The sequence below is a fragment of the Drosophila subobscura genome, chromosome J (genome assembly GCF_008121235.1).
Source record: "Drosophila subobscura isolate 14011-0131.10 chromosome J, UCBerk_Dsub_1.0, whole genome shotgun sequence".
Lineage (NCBI taxonomy): Eukaryota > Metazoa > Arthropoda > Insecta > Diptera > Drosophilidae > Drosophila > Drosophila subobscura.
Genome location: NC_048532.1, coordinates 11,682,917 through 11,696,974, shown reverse-complemented (window position 1 = coordinate 11,696,974; position 14,058 = coordinate 11,682,917). Strand labels below are relative to the sequence as shown.

At 45.0% G+C, this 14,058-nt stretch overlaps 2 protein-coding genes across 2 annotated transcripts in view; both read left to right on the top strand.

Moving 5' to 3' along the window:
• LOC117895672 (division abnormally delayed protein) overlaps positions 1-14,058 on the top strand; it is a 68,373-nt gene that overhangs the window by 9,039 nt on the left and 45,276 nt on the right. The window lies entirely within an intron of this gene.
• Positions 521-3,101, top strand: LOC117895670 (nascent polypeptide-associated complex subunit alpha, muscle-specific form). Its single transcript, XM_034803491.1, has one exon. It carries the CDS (start codon positions 616-618, stop codon positions 3,025-3,027), a length of 2,412 nt encoding a protein of 803 aa, XP_034659382.1. The 5' UTR covers positions 521-615; the 3' UTR covers positions 3,028-3,101.

The window sequence follows — 14,058 nt, the reverse complement described above, 5'->3', positions numbered from 1 at the left end:
ATGTAAATGTTGTTTTGTCTGGATGTGGGGATTCATCTCTTGTATCTCCTGTCTAAAGAGATTCTCCGTCTCAAATTAGTGGGTATACCTTAGACGTAACACAAATGTCTCATCATTTCATGCCAAATTGCAATTGGCAAACCATTTTCAGACTGCAGAATGAATGAATGAAAATAACCCTTTCTTTTGGGTTGCCACCGCCTCTTTATCCTTCTTCTCAGTCATTGCCGCTGTCCTCGTTCTTTGTCGCGTGTCTTTGGCTGTGAAAGTTTTATTTCTTTCTGACGCGCGGTGCCAGTCGCCAGAAATAAAAGACCCGCTTGCCCCACCCCATCCCCTTCGCAGATAGCTCAAAAAGATAGACGAAAGACTTGGCCTAAAAGCTATGCAAATTGCAACTGGAAGTGGACGCAGAATCGCTGGGTTTTTGGCCAAGTGTTTGACTTCCGCCACTTGCTGGCTGTTTTTGGCCTACAAATAAATTTTTCATCAACAATTTCAAGGAACTCTGCGACTTTTCAGTCTATGTTTTGGGGAATTGGAAGACGTCTTTTATTTTTATTAAAAACAATTTCTTTCTCGGCCTCTTGTTGAATCTAAATTTCGCACTAAAGGATGTCAACGCGTCATTTGTGGTTCGGCGCACGCCTTTGTAGACATTCCACTGCCCTCTGGTTGCAGCCGCGGCACCAGCAGGTGATTTTTGCAGCCATGAACTTCTCTAAGGGCGGAAGGCCCCCGCCTGATTTCAAACTATACCTGACTCGCACGGTGCCAAATAAAAGTAACCCAAAATCAAAGAAAACTGCGGCCGTGAGTTGGCCAAAATGTGGATTTTTGCTGTCATTTCGAAGACATTTTGGTAGAGCGATTGCAAATTTCTCGAATCATTCGGGAGGAGGTGAAGAAGCAGACCCACCATCTGCAGCTCTACCGAATGAACCAAGTAGAGGATCCATAGCAAGAGGTTTCCCAGTGACTCCAGGCGTAGAATCGGTTGCCAGACCGCCGAAAGCCGAACGTCTCGCACCCTCAGGTTTGCCGTCTATGCCTGTGATTGAGCCTGAAACACCTGTGACACGAACTGAATCTTCAGAAGAAAGACATTCCGAGGCACTATCTAACCCGGAGAGGACTCGCTCTGAAGCAGCGGAAGAGCACTCTATTGAAGCTTCAAAGACAAGGGATGGAACAGAAACAAAAGATGCAGAAACTTCCACAAAGCTGCCAGCAGATGCGCCAACTGTTCCCCCTGCCGCATACGAAGGAGAAATATCTTATGATTTAAGAACAGAAATGGAGCAGTCACTAAAAGAAGAAATAACTGTTGAGAAGTCACCACGAAAAGAATTCCCTCATAGTACAGGAGCCAGAGTAAACGCAGAACCGACGAAAACTTCTTCTTTGCCACCCTCTATACCATCGACTGTCTCTAGTGAGGCGTCTAAAGGAGCTCCAAGGCCAGGACCGGCTTCAACTGCTTCGAAAGTGTCTCCCACTGGTTCCACTCCGGCAGGAGGAAGCGGCGTTGCAGAAGGGAAACCACCAAAGGGAACACGAGCATATACTACACCGCCAAAAAAACCGACTGGTCCTTATGGTCCACCTATGCCACAGCCAAAAGGTCCCTTATTCCCACCAAAGAGAGCTACACCACCGGAAAAACCTGCAACCAAACCCGAACCACCGCAATGTAAGCCAGCACCCAAAAAACCAACGGGGAAGGATGCATCTCCTCCTGCTTCAGCAGCTGCCCCTGCTGCTCCGAAAAAGGAAGAAAAAGCAGCGGGACCGCTGCAACCGCCTTCCAAGCCTCCACCCACTGGAAGCCCTGGAAAGTCCCCAGGCGAAGGACCACCAAAAAAGCCCACCAACATAGCGCCAACAGGTGGAACAGGTGGTGACAAAGGAGGATCAAAGAAGAGTGCAGGCAATGGAGGATCAGGGAAGAGCGTAGGCAGTGGCGGCACGAAGACTCCTCCGCCGCCAACGGGAAAGGGCTCTAAGGGTCCACGCCTCATCACGCTGATGCCTGGCGATGGCATCGGGCCGGAAATCTCGATGGCCGTTCTGGAAGTACTCGATGCGGTGAAGGCGCCGCTAATCTTTGAGCCTGTGGACGTAACGCCCGTGATAAACAGCAAGGGACAGACGACGATACCCGATGCGGTGATTGAGAGCATGAATCGCACGAAAGTGGGTCTCAAGGGACCTCTGATGACGCCCGTGGGCACGGGTTTCCGCTCCCTGAATCTCACCCTGCGGCAGCTTTTCAATCTGTACGCGAATGTCCGGCCATGCAAGTCGCTGCCTGGAGTGGAGACGGTCTACGGGGATGTGGATGTGGTGACCATTCGGGAGAACACCGAGGGGGAGTACTCGGGGCTGGAGCACACCCTCGTCAATGGGGTGGTGCAGAGCATCAAGCTGATCACGCGGGACGCCTCCTTGCGGGTGGCCGAGTACTGCTTCAAGTATGCGCTCGACATGAAGCGGAAGCAGATCACGGCCGTCCATGAGGTAAATAATATGAGGATGTCCGACGGACTGTTCATCCGCTGCATGCGGGAGACGGCCAAGAAGTACGAGAAGGAGCTAAAAGCAGGGGGCATCAAGTACGAGGAGGTGACCCTCAAGACCGTCTGTCTGAAGATTGTGGAGGATCCCAAGCGATTCGATGTCCTCATCCTACCGAATCTCTACGGCGACATCATCTCCGACACCTGTGCCGGTCTCATCGGTGGATTGGGTCTGACGCCGTCTGGGAATATAGGCACCGCTGGGGCCATCTTTGAGTCTGTCCATGGCACGGCACCGGACATTGCTGGCAAGGATCTGGCCAATCCCACGGCCCTGCTGCTCTCCACGGTGATGCTGCTGCACTACGTGGAGCTGCACTCGCATGCGGATGCCATCGAGAAGGCGATTGTGAAGACCATCAAGGAAGATAATGTGAGGACCATCGATCTGGGAGGCAAAGCCAAGTGCTCGGAGTACACAAAGGCGTTGATAAAGAATCTCCAGTAACCGGGAAGATCCTAGCGTAATTCAAAATCTTCTCTAAACAGTTTTGGAAATTTAATTAAAATTATTGCATGAAAGGGAAGAGGAGACCATTCTTTCATTAGCACACACAGAAACACACACTGTAGACCACACTTGCCAGTGGCTATACGCATCCTGTGACCCCATTCATGCAACATGCGGCAGGCAGCATGAAGTAAAGCAAACATCACAGAAGAACACCGACTCCTCCAGTGTTGAAAGAGAGAATCTGAGAGAGAGCAAGCCGCAGAGCTGAAAATCAGCAGAGAGACCACACATTCACGATGTCTCCTGCCACAGCAGGCTGCCACACACCACTCCCTGTGGCAACTTCAACTAAATTCACATACAGCGTGCAGAGCCAGCCAGCCAGTCTAACAGCCAGAACCAGAAACAGAACCCATAACCAGTGCTAGTGCCAGTACCAGAACCCACAGTCAAAGTCAAAGTCAGAGAGTCCCAGAGTCAGTCAGTCTCTGAGAGCTGTTGCAAGGGCTCTGCCCTCTCCCACCCAGTTGCAGGTTACGTTGCATTTTTACATGCATGCTCAGAGTCCGGTCTGCAGTCCAGAACCACCGCACACTCCAAAACTCAAACTCTGGTAAGCTGGGAGTCGACTGCGTTTCGAAAGCCATGAACCAACTCCTAAGCAAACCAAAAACAAGTTGGAGCAAGTCAGGGTTCCAATATTTAGACTAGGAGAATACCCTTTAGTCAGATTAGCAGCCACAAAAAGAAGCAAGAGTGAAGGGAAATTATTATTTTTTGGCAGATTTTCATATTGAATATTAAAGTAATTTTTATTTACTTTGGTAAATTGAGAAATATTAGTTTGATGCACCAAGCTGACAATTTTGAGAGTTGTTTATTTTAAATTGTTACCTCCAAATATGTATAAATATTCGTGTAGCTCCTAAAATACCTGTATACCCTACCAATTAATGGGTAGTAACAGTGCAGTGCAGGGGCGGTGGCGCTCCTTGGTTCTTCGTGGCTGCTGGCTGCTGCTGCTCAGTGGAGCGTGCGAGCGAGCGAGTGAGAAGAGTAAGAGGTAGAAGAAAATGCCACAGAATCAGCCAAAGAGTCAAAGAATATAAAAATTAAAAAAAAAAGAGAACCAGTGAAAATAAAAACATTGAATTTTGTGTGGGTAAAAGAGAGAGACAGAGAGAGACAAACTGAGAGAGCCCCGAGTGTCTAAGTGTGTGTGTGTGAATGCATTTCAAAGAATTTTGATAAAAGGCAGGCCACTGCGAAGGCGAGCAAGAGAACAGTAGAGGAGGAGGAAGGGAGTGGGGTAGGGCCGCTGCCCGAAGATAAACTTCCCTGTATGTGAAACAAAAGTCAGGAATTTTTGTTGTAAACTGGTTTTCAGTTTCATTTTATCGCCCTCCCTCTCTACCCCACTCATTCATGGCAAAAAAAAAACTCCAACTTGTGAAGCTGACACCCCATGCAAAAGCAGAGGGGGAACAGGGTAAAGGTAGCAAAGGAACTGGAGATACAGAGAGTAACAAGAGACAGTGGTACTCCCCGAAAAGTAGATCAACCTTCGAAGGAGCAGCAGCAGCAGCAGCAGCAGCGGCGGCCTAGTTGTCGCCGCCATGCCATCCAGTGACTTCCAATTCCATTCATAAGTTCGGAACTCCAACCACCGCCCCCCGGAACCCACTCACACTCCAGCACGCCAATTGGCCAAAACACGCAAAGGCCAAGTGCTGGCACTTTTTCCAGCGAATTGTGGGGCACAATTACTGCAGCAGCAGCAGCAGCAACGGTTTCGGTTGAGGCGGCGCTATAATTGCAGCATGCTCCATGCCCCATGCTGCAGGCATCAAAAGGGTGAGCACAGGCACTCGGGGGTGTGGGCACTCATTAGAATGATAATTTGTAAATGCAATTCTGGCAGTTCCCTCTGTCTGTCTGTCTGTGTGCCCTTCCTTATAATTTCTGTTCTTTCTGTGGAAATTACGAAATCCAAATCCCACAGAATGGTATGGAATACCATTCTAATAGACAATGTAAACACAGATGGAAATACTTGGCACAAACATGAGATGAGATCATTGCGAATCACTCGGTTCAGTTGGTTTGGTTTAGTTTGGTTTGGTTTGGTCATTTCCCCAAACGAAAATAGATTAATTATAGCATTGAAAAATACTTGGTAATGAAAATTCGCCAGAAAAACTGCCATAAAATGTAGCCAAAATGGGAAATTCAATTGTAAATACTTTCTCTAGGAACTCGAAAAAAATATTACCTATTTTTGGGTGAATAAATAAAGACCGTGACGCTCGCATGATAACAATTTTTTGGAGCACTTATTATGAATAGATTACACGCGAAATCTAGCAAAAAGTAAAATTTGTGTACTTGAGTGGCGACTATTTATAGTTATCCGTATCTATCGTATCTGACGGTGATGGATTTCTGTACTTTGAAAGCACTTTCCTTTCCTTAGCGATCAAAATCACTCGTCTATGACCCTTGCTCGGGGTTTCTGAAATGGGGTTTAAACTTTAACCCTGCTCTAATCGAAGCACAACTTGAAAACTGATTTTCCATGTTTGTACCACACACATTTTCACGCCTTACCCCGCCCTCTAGTACTTCAGTACTTCAGTCCTTCAGTCCTTAACCCTCTGACATGGGTTTGCCAGGCAGGGAGGGGGGGACTTTTACAAAGATTTACGACCGCTGTCAATAGAGCTTTGCATTCACGCAGCGACATCTACAGACCTTCTACCGCCCCACACCATTCCGTAGAACAACAACAGTAACAGAAAAGTATTTTCAAATTTAAATCTATTTGTCACTTGCAAAACTTTTGGCTACCTTTTTCATTCCGCCTTTTTTTCCCCCACAAACACTCACTCATTCACTCCGTTTGTCCCACTCTAAGCCAGGCTGGACTCCTCTGGCCAGAAATGGAAAATGGCCGTATGGAAAAAAAGGTAATGCAAAGTGACAGTTACAAATTTGTGCCGAAATCAGCAACGTGAAATGTATTGTTTGGGGAGAGGAAAATGGAGATGGAGAGGACCGAAATGTTCCATTTAAATGAGTTGGATTGGCTATTTAGAGGTGTAGTAGGCCGCCGCATCCGCATCCATTCAACCAGCCATTCATCTATCCCATCCCCCAGACATTATCCTTGTGCCCCCACTCAACCGACCATCCTCCATTTCAACAAGCACTTTCTGTAATGTCCGCCGTGCTGATGTAGGTTGTAAGCATCCCCGAAAATCCTAAAGCCAAAGCTAAACACTCCATTGCAGAAGGAAGAAGTGAGAATGGTCTCGACAATGGCAATGTCCTGTACGGGAATATGTTCCTGGGTTAAATATGTTACCTATGTACCCTCTATAACAAATGATTACTGGGTATTGGATGGTGGGTCCATGAGAAACAATAAGGAAACACAAGAGGAAAAAAATGATTTGCATTTATTTATCTTTGCAGCTCTTCATCGTTGTACTGCTCCGAGTACCCCCCACTTTGTCCACCAGTGTTTCATCCCTCTTTATCCGGCTTATCCCCATCGCCAACCTCCTTTGTTCTGTATTTGAATTTGTTATTATTCTCACACTTGGACTGTGTGGGTGGGAAGGGGCAGTGTCTCTGCCTTTATTGTTTTCCCAAACCATTCCGTTATTCCACTCCATTCGACTCCGTTCCATGAGGAAGGAGTAGAGAGGGGGAGTTCCCCTGTAAACAAAAATGTCTGTGCTCTTGCGAATGATCAAAAATAATCCCATTTATTGTTTAATGCTTAATAAATAAAGCAATTTTTATTTATTTGTCACAGTATTGTTGTTGCCCTGCTCCTATCCATTCCTCTCTTCCTCTCTTCTGCTTTTCTGTGTGTTTCTTTCGTTGTTTCTTTTACTGTTATGTGGGTGTGTGTGCTTTATTGATTTCCCTGCTGTTTTGTTGTTGTTTTGTGGTTTGTTGCTATTGCTATCGTACGTAAAATATCATCAATTGTTTATTGTTTTGATAATGCGTTTTGTTGTTGTTTCTTTATTGTTTGTAGTACTTTTATTTCTCGATATTACATTTGTTCCTCTTGCGGTTGGTCGGGTCGTGTAAGCCCAGGCCATCGATAAGGGCAACGTTGACGTAACCGTTAACAAAACGATGGTTAATTAGGGTTCCCATTCAGCAGGAGGGTCTTAGGGGTCATAGTAGGAGGTGAATGGCTTGAGAATTATTGAGCGATTAGAGCAGTCTCTAATTGAGTGATTTCTGTAAAGGTTAAATGGTGTATTAGGGTGTGGTAATGGGCATAAAGGGAGTGGCAGCAGATTAATATCAATAGTGCAATCTCTGCCATACGCTGTGAAGTTTCAGCTTAAACTCTGCTTAAATCTGCACACTCAAATCTCGCTATGGTTTCTCTAGTTATCTCAGAGCTTTGGTATTTTCATTAACCTTACCTTAAGGTTTAATTTTTCTTTGTGCTCACCCATTTGTAACGTACGTAGTTCATCTTAACTCAACCTTTGGCTTAACTTTGACTAAAGTTTCCACTTTTAAGTGACTTTTGCTTGCTTTTTAGTTAACTTTCGCAACACATTTTTCCCTCCATTAGGTCTAATCTAAGCTCCTCGTTGGTTGGGCACTTTTTTGCCAATTTTTTGTTACCTTTTATGGACTCTGTTGGGCACTCCACTGCTTAATCTTGTCTCACTTTGTAAGGTACATATTCCCCATCTGCCAGCACTCCACCTTTGGCCTAGTTCGTCGGTTTTGAGTGGAAATTCAGTTTCCCCTAAGGGCTTAAAGCCCACAAGCCTTAAGATCTGCATCTTTCTGCCATCGAATTAGCTTTCGGTGCAAAATAATAACGCTGGCAAAAACCCTATTGGGCTCACATCCGTTTCGATGCACTCCCACACACATCCACCCGCCAGACCGTTTGCTTGCCTGCCTGCCAGCCCGTTCACGTGTTAAACAGGAAACCCGACGTTCGGGGTCGGGACTCCAATCGCACCATTCGCATCTACATACTCGAATATGGCTGCCATGCATCCTGCCATGCAGCCATCCTGCCGGTTGTGCCCTACTGCCGTTCTGCCTGATTTGCCCAATTGTGCAGCCGCAGCAGCAGCAGCAGCAGTAGCAGTCCCCTGGTTGAGGGAGGGGAAAATAATAAAATTGATTGCATTTTTCACGCTCCACGTGGAGCCCTTCTCTTGGCTTCCTGCAGCAGATCCACACCACGGCGACGACCCAGTTTTTATTCAACACATGAGGAGCCGAGAGTCCAGAGGCTGTGCTGTCCAAAAATACAAAAAAATAGGAGAGAAAAGTTAAAAAATAAAGAGAAATAATGCAAGGGAACGACGGAACTTTAGCATAATGCGAGTTTGCACTGGCAAACAATAGCCAGGCACCACCCTGTAATGCCTGTGCAGCTTCGCACCCTGTGCCACATCCGAGCAGCCTATGCCATCGCACAGCCTGTGCATAATAGATGTTCGTACCACCAATTCACGAGCTGGAACTTTAGGTACAAACTACATACATATATGTTGACCTTTGTCCTGCTACCTCCCCTCTTCATCAGAGGACACCCCTGCCTGGTCCAGTAAAAGGTTCATTGCCTTGCAGGTCAGAGCCTTGATAGCCGTAGCCGTAGTCCCTGATTCGTAGTTAAATTTTAATGCTGTTTATTAATTTCCAGCCTTGTTCTGGTCCTTGTTTCTATATACATTTCAGGGGCCACCCCCTTCACACTCCGTCTCCTACCAAATGTTTGACCAACTTATCCGGCTACAGCGCAGGTGTGGCTTCTCCTCCTCCCTTCATCGTTTCATTTGAAATTTACAACTTTTAATTGAAGAAAAAAAGCACTAAGCAGGATATTGCGATGAAATATTACTGCAGCAGTTGCAGCAGCAATTTTTGAGGTTACTTAAGAGGGAGAGGGAAAGGAAAGAGCGTGCAACAAGTGTCCGCCTGCAACAGCAGGATAGGGATAGGGATAGTTCAGTTCGTGCCTCTGTGTAGCTTTTTGGCGGCTTCGGCTTACACACTTAATCACCGGAACCTGATGGCCAAGTAAGTAGGGTAACAAAGCAGCAATTAGTGAGAAGTAACTCCTACTGCCACCTGACACACACACACACACACCTGCCCCAACAACAACGACAACAGAAATAGTAGTAAAAGCCGCTTGTAAGTTTTCTTTGTTCGTTCAAGTGGCATGCCGCCTCTTTACAACTTTATTTTAAGCAGCTTTTCGGAATTCAGAAAGGTATTACAAGAAGAGCTCTTATGGAATTGAACAAGTTTCCCGGTAATAGGAGTTTTTCCCCAAAAGGAAAATGCATAATAGTTGTTTTTCTGTGGAAAAGGCAGCAGCGTGTTTTGGGCTAGTGTTTTCCCCACCTCACTTCTCTTTTTTTGCGGGGTAAACACTTATGTGAATCTCTCGATAGTTGGACTTTTTCGAGTCCTCTGCTTGCTCCGGCTTAACGTATTCATTTTTATTTCCGTTTAGCAAATGTTTTGGCGTGTAACCGATCAAAGTGTCATCCACAACGTAGGTCATGGGACAGTCCTGGTCCATCATTGAATCCTGATAGTTTTCTCTACCGTTGCGCCTGCTGTCGTTATCTCTGCGAAATGCCATTGCAAAGGCTGCGAATAACTTAGAACTGTCACGAAAGTCCGATCGATCTGAGCCGTCAAATGAAACTGAAATTGAAGTCTGGAAGTCAGTTTCTATGATAGACAGATCGAGATTGAAACTCAGAAGGGTTCCTATCTCTTGCCTAATGATGATTGCACGGGATGATCATATTCCACCTAAGAAATGGAGGAATTTGTTTATACTTGAAGAATAAATAATTGAAATCGATACAGGTCTAGTTGGAAGGTATTTGGGAAGCTTTCGAGACTCGTGCAGAACGTTTATTTATTTTTATGGTTTCAATATGATAAAGTAATTCGATCTTGCAATCCATTTGACTCATTAAGGGGCAAAAGTGCAGTCTTCAAAGACGACATCCATGAAATTCGCAAATGAAAATTACAATTTAAAAGAATTTAAAATTTATTATTGTATTTACCAAAAATATATATAAAGTAGAGTTAATTGGAGTAAAAATACACATTCCTGCAGTATTCTGCATTTTCTGTAGAGCACTTTCCTTCTCCTTCTTCATCGCTCTGTCTCTCTCTCGTTATCTCTCGTTATGAGCCATATTTCAATTATTCACAGGCAACCTTTAATTGCGTTAATTAAACCAACGTTGAACATTTATTGCGGCAACAACATCTGCATGCGCATTTCGCTTTGGGCCATGTCCTTATCGGTGATTCTTTCCTTTTGCATTTCCGGTCCTTAATTGAATGCAGCCATACCCCTGAATGCATTCCGAATACCATTTGTCCCTGCCTCCTGCTGCCTGTTACGGCCAATTAGTGGAGACTGGAGAGCAGCATTGACCTCTGCCTTGACCTTTTCATGCATAAATATTATTGATAAACCATTTGAGTCTGAATTTCCATTCACTGATTGACTGCTTGTTTTATGCTTTCTTCGGTATTTATTGTTTGATTTTTGACGTTTGATTGCTGCCAAATATTAACAATTGAATGAAAAGATGTGAAAGAACACAATTGTTGCCAGCAAAGGCTTTGTCTTCTGGCTGCCAGAGACCAATTCCACATGCCATATGGCTAAGAGCTAAAGAAAACACCTGCCTCTGCCTCTGTCACGGCTTTGGCTCTGGGCTGGCTGCTGCCCCAATAAATAATTGATTAAACAAATGGCAAGCCCCTGCCCTCTACAGGCGAATGGCAGCAGTGTATAAATGACACTTTAAGCAGCGGCATTCAGCCCCTCCACCCTGTGTGCCCCACACTTCCAGCCACCCTGCATTCGTGCCACTTCAATTTGCACAGACTGAAATTCATACGAGTCTGCCTCTCTCTCTCTGCTTCCGCTGGATCATTGTTCCCTTCCAACAGTGAAATAACAACAATGACTACGATTATAATAATAATAAAGGATATAAATAAATGATAAGTCGGTCGACATGCAGAAAAGGACGCCACGTGGATGGACACACGTCATGGCCACCAGAAAGAGTCCGGCTGCCAGAAGGCGGAAGCAGATGAAGGAATTTTTGGGTGGGATGATGGCAAAGAATGGAGCTTTCGGGGGTTGGTGAGAATTGTGGGACATAAAGAGAATTTCATATCAAAATTGTTGAAATTCAAATTCATGGACAACACATAATTTTTGACAGATTTTCTCGAAGAAGTTACCACCAAGAAAATGTCAGAAATACTCGTGGATCCATAAGATACTTGAGTGCCAGTGATACTGCTCCAATCTCTCTTCCTCTCTTTGCTTAAGTCTCTTCTTGGTGATGATTGCAATTAAATACTGCACATAATTCCCCGTCTAATGATATCCCTCTCCCGTAGAAGCGAGAATCAAAGAGAAACCGCGCTTATCGGCAGCCCCAGCCCCAGCCCCAGCGTTAAGCTTCGAACATTATTTAAGCCATTCAAAGACGCACAGTGAGTGAGTGAGAGGGAGAAAACAGATGCTCACATAGATAGAAAACACACAGACACAGCCGACAAGTGTTGGCCGCTTCCGTTTCCGGCTGCTGCTGCTGATGATGATGCTGCCTCTCTGTTCTACTGCTGCCTCTCTCTGTTCTACTGCTGCTGTTATCACTGCAAATCCCTGCACTAAATAACTGTCTGTCAGGCGGCAGTCTGTAGGAAGTGCGCCCTGCCCCACGGCAGCCCCCCAAGATCCCCTACATATTCCCCGCTTGTTCTCCAACCAATTCCCAGTCAATTGTGCATAGAAAACTTTGACAATTTCTAGTAGAGAATATGCCTGCTCTTATTAGGCGGAAAGGGAAGGGCGAATGCGAACGAAACTTTGCCTTCAAGACCTTCTGGCTTCAGTCTGTAAGGAATAAGACCCCAACATTCGCCACAAAAACAACAACACGCGGGGGTGAGGACCATATTTTACATAACTCTGTGAGCAATAAAAATTAATTTGCTTGGCCATTTTGGCAAGTGCTTAATTTGTAAACGAGAAAGAGAGGGAGACAGAGAGAGGGAGAGAGGAAACCCTCATTGGGGGGGTCGTCATGGAATCGGTGTTCAAATTGCTGACTAAGGGAAGCCAACGGGTAGGGGGAATGGCCAACAAGGGGGGAATGTCCATGTGGCATGACTCTTGTGGATAAAGTTAAGTAACTTTTGCATAGAGTTTGCAACATGAAATCGAGGAGGAAGTGTTGACAACTTCCCCAAAGGGGGCTTGGATATCCCCTGTAAAAAAGTTGATGGAACTAATTCTTGGTCGGATAAACTGGTTCAATGAATTATATGGAACTTAAGTAACTGCATTCATTCGGAACTTAAGAAACGGAATTCTTTGAATGTTGATTTTGCTTTATTTTTATTGGATTTCCTTTCCTAATTTTATTTTATTTATTTATACCCTTCCAAAATATTCCAAACCTTTGCAAGTGTAAATAAATCTTTTCTAGAATTTGTTCTTGGTTGTAATGATACAAATGGAAGATATTGTATCGACTCTAAGATGGATGAAACAGATGGAACAGACTGTTATTAGTCCAAATGGTTCCTTCAACTTTCTTCATTAAATTCTCTTCATTAAAGGGCATACAAATATCGTTTAGTCAGTCATTTGTTGTTTCCCTTTGGGCCAGTTATTTCACAGATTTTATCGTTCACCCAAACGACAGCAACAACAGCAAAAACAAACCGGGGGGAAAACAACAACAGCAAAGCAACATCCCAGCAATCCTGCAAAAACACGAGCAACATCACTTTTATGTGCAAAAACGCAAATGGCGATGAATGTTTCGCAATAAAACAAAAGTCGAATGAGAATGACTGCCGCATTGTTGTGGCTGTTTGGTGTTGCTGTTGTTTCTCTTGTAATTGTTGTCTGACCCCAGGAATGGGCCATACTATATATGTACATGTAGTATGTATATGTGGTGGTGTCGGTGGCTGCCTGTTAATTATGTAGTTGACTGTGGAAATTTATTGTTATGTCGGGTACGGCTGGGAGATATCGCCCAGCCACCCATGGATCCCATTACCACTTGAGGCTCATTCCAAGGCATTGTGGCAGAGGCGTCTCTCAAGTAAGAACTTCCTCATTTGCGCTGATAGTGTTGCAAGTGCAACAATTTGTTGTATGTAATTTTCGGACACAGTTGGTAGTTGATTAAAACCGCAGCAGGGAAAACAAATGGAATCATCAACGCTTTTTGTCGCTCTTGACTTTGACCTCTGTGGATCTCTCTCGCTATATTGGAGCTTCCGCTTTAGCAGACAGCCCTCTCTCGGCTGTGTCCATACCCATGCCTCAACCCCTGACAAATGCCAAGTAAAATGCGACAAGAGGCACGACCTCGACAGAGACAGCCAGTACAGCCAGCCAGCCAGCCCCCAAGGGTGGGGCCTTGTTAGAAAAGGGGGTGGAAGGCAGCTGTCTGGACAGGCATGTGGCATGTGGGTGGGCATTACGTAAATCTCTCGCTCTCTCTCTCTCTCTGTGCATTTAATGCATACAAATTGCTCTGATTTAAGGTCTGGAAAAATGTTGAACAAAATTTAAGCAAGCATCAAGGAGGCACGAGGCATCCTCTGTGTACTGTGTGCTGTGTGCTGTGTGCATCATCAACCATAAGTATAATGCGCCCGTGCCACTTGAAAGTGTGTCTGTGCTGAAGAGATGACAGGAGTACTCGTTCATCTGTGTGTATTATAGGGTTAATATACATACAAAATACATACATCTTATGGGGTTAATGTGGATACAGCTTTTGGCTTATAAAATGGATTCCTGCTCTTTGCATAAAAAGGTTTAATCCGCAGAAGATAAAGGCTTAAATATAGGAGCCACATTTATTTAAAGTAAAGCTTTTACACACACATATACAGAAAGCACATCTACACGAATACTGAGCCACAAAAAAATGGGAAAAT

What these genes read in the sequence shown, in the direction of transcription:
- LOC117895670 (XM_034803491.1), top strand. Translation starts at nt 616, where the DNA reads ATGTCAACGCGTCATTTGTGGTTCGGCGCACGCCTTTGTAGACATTCC.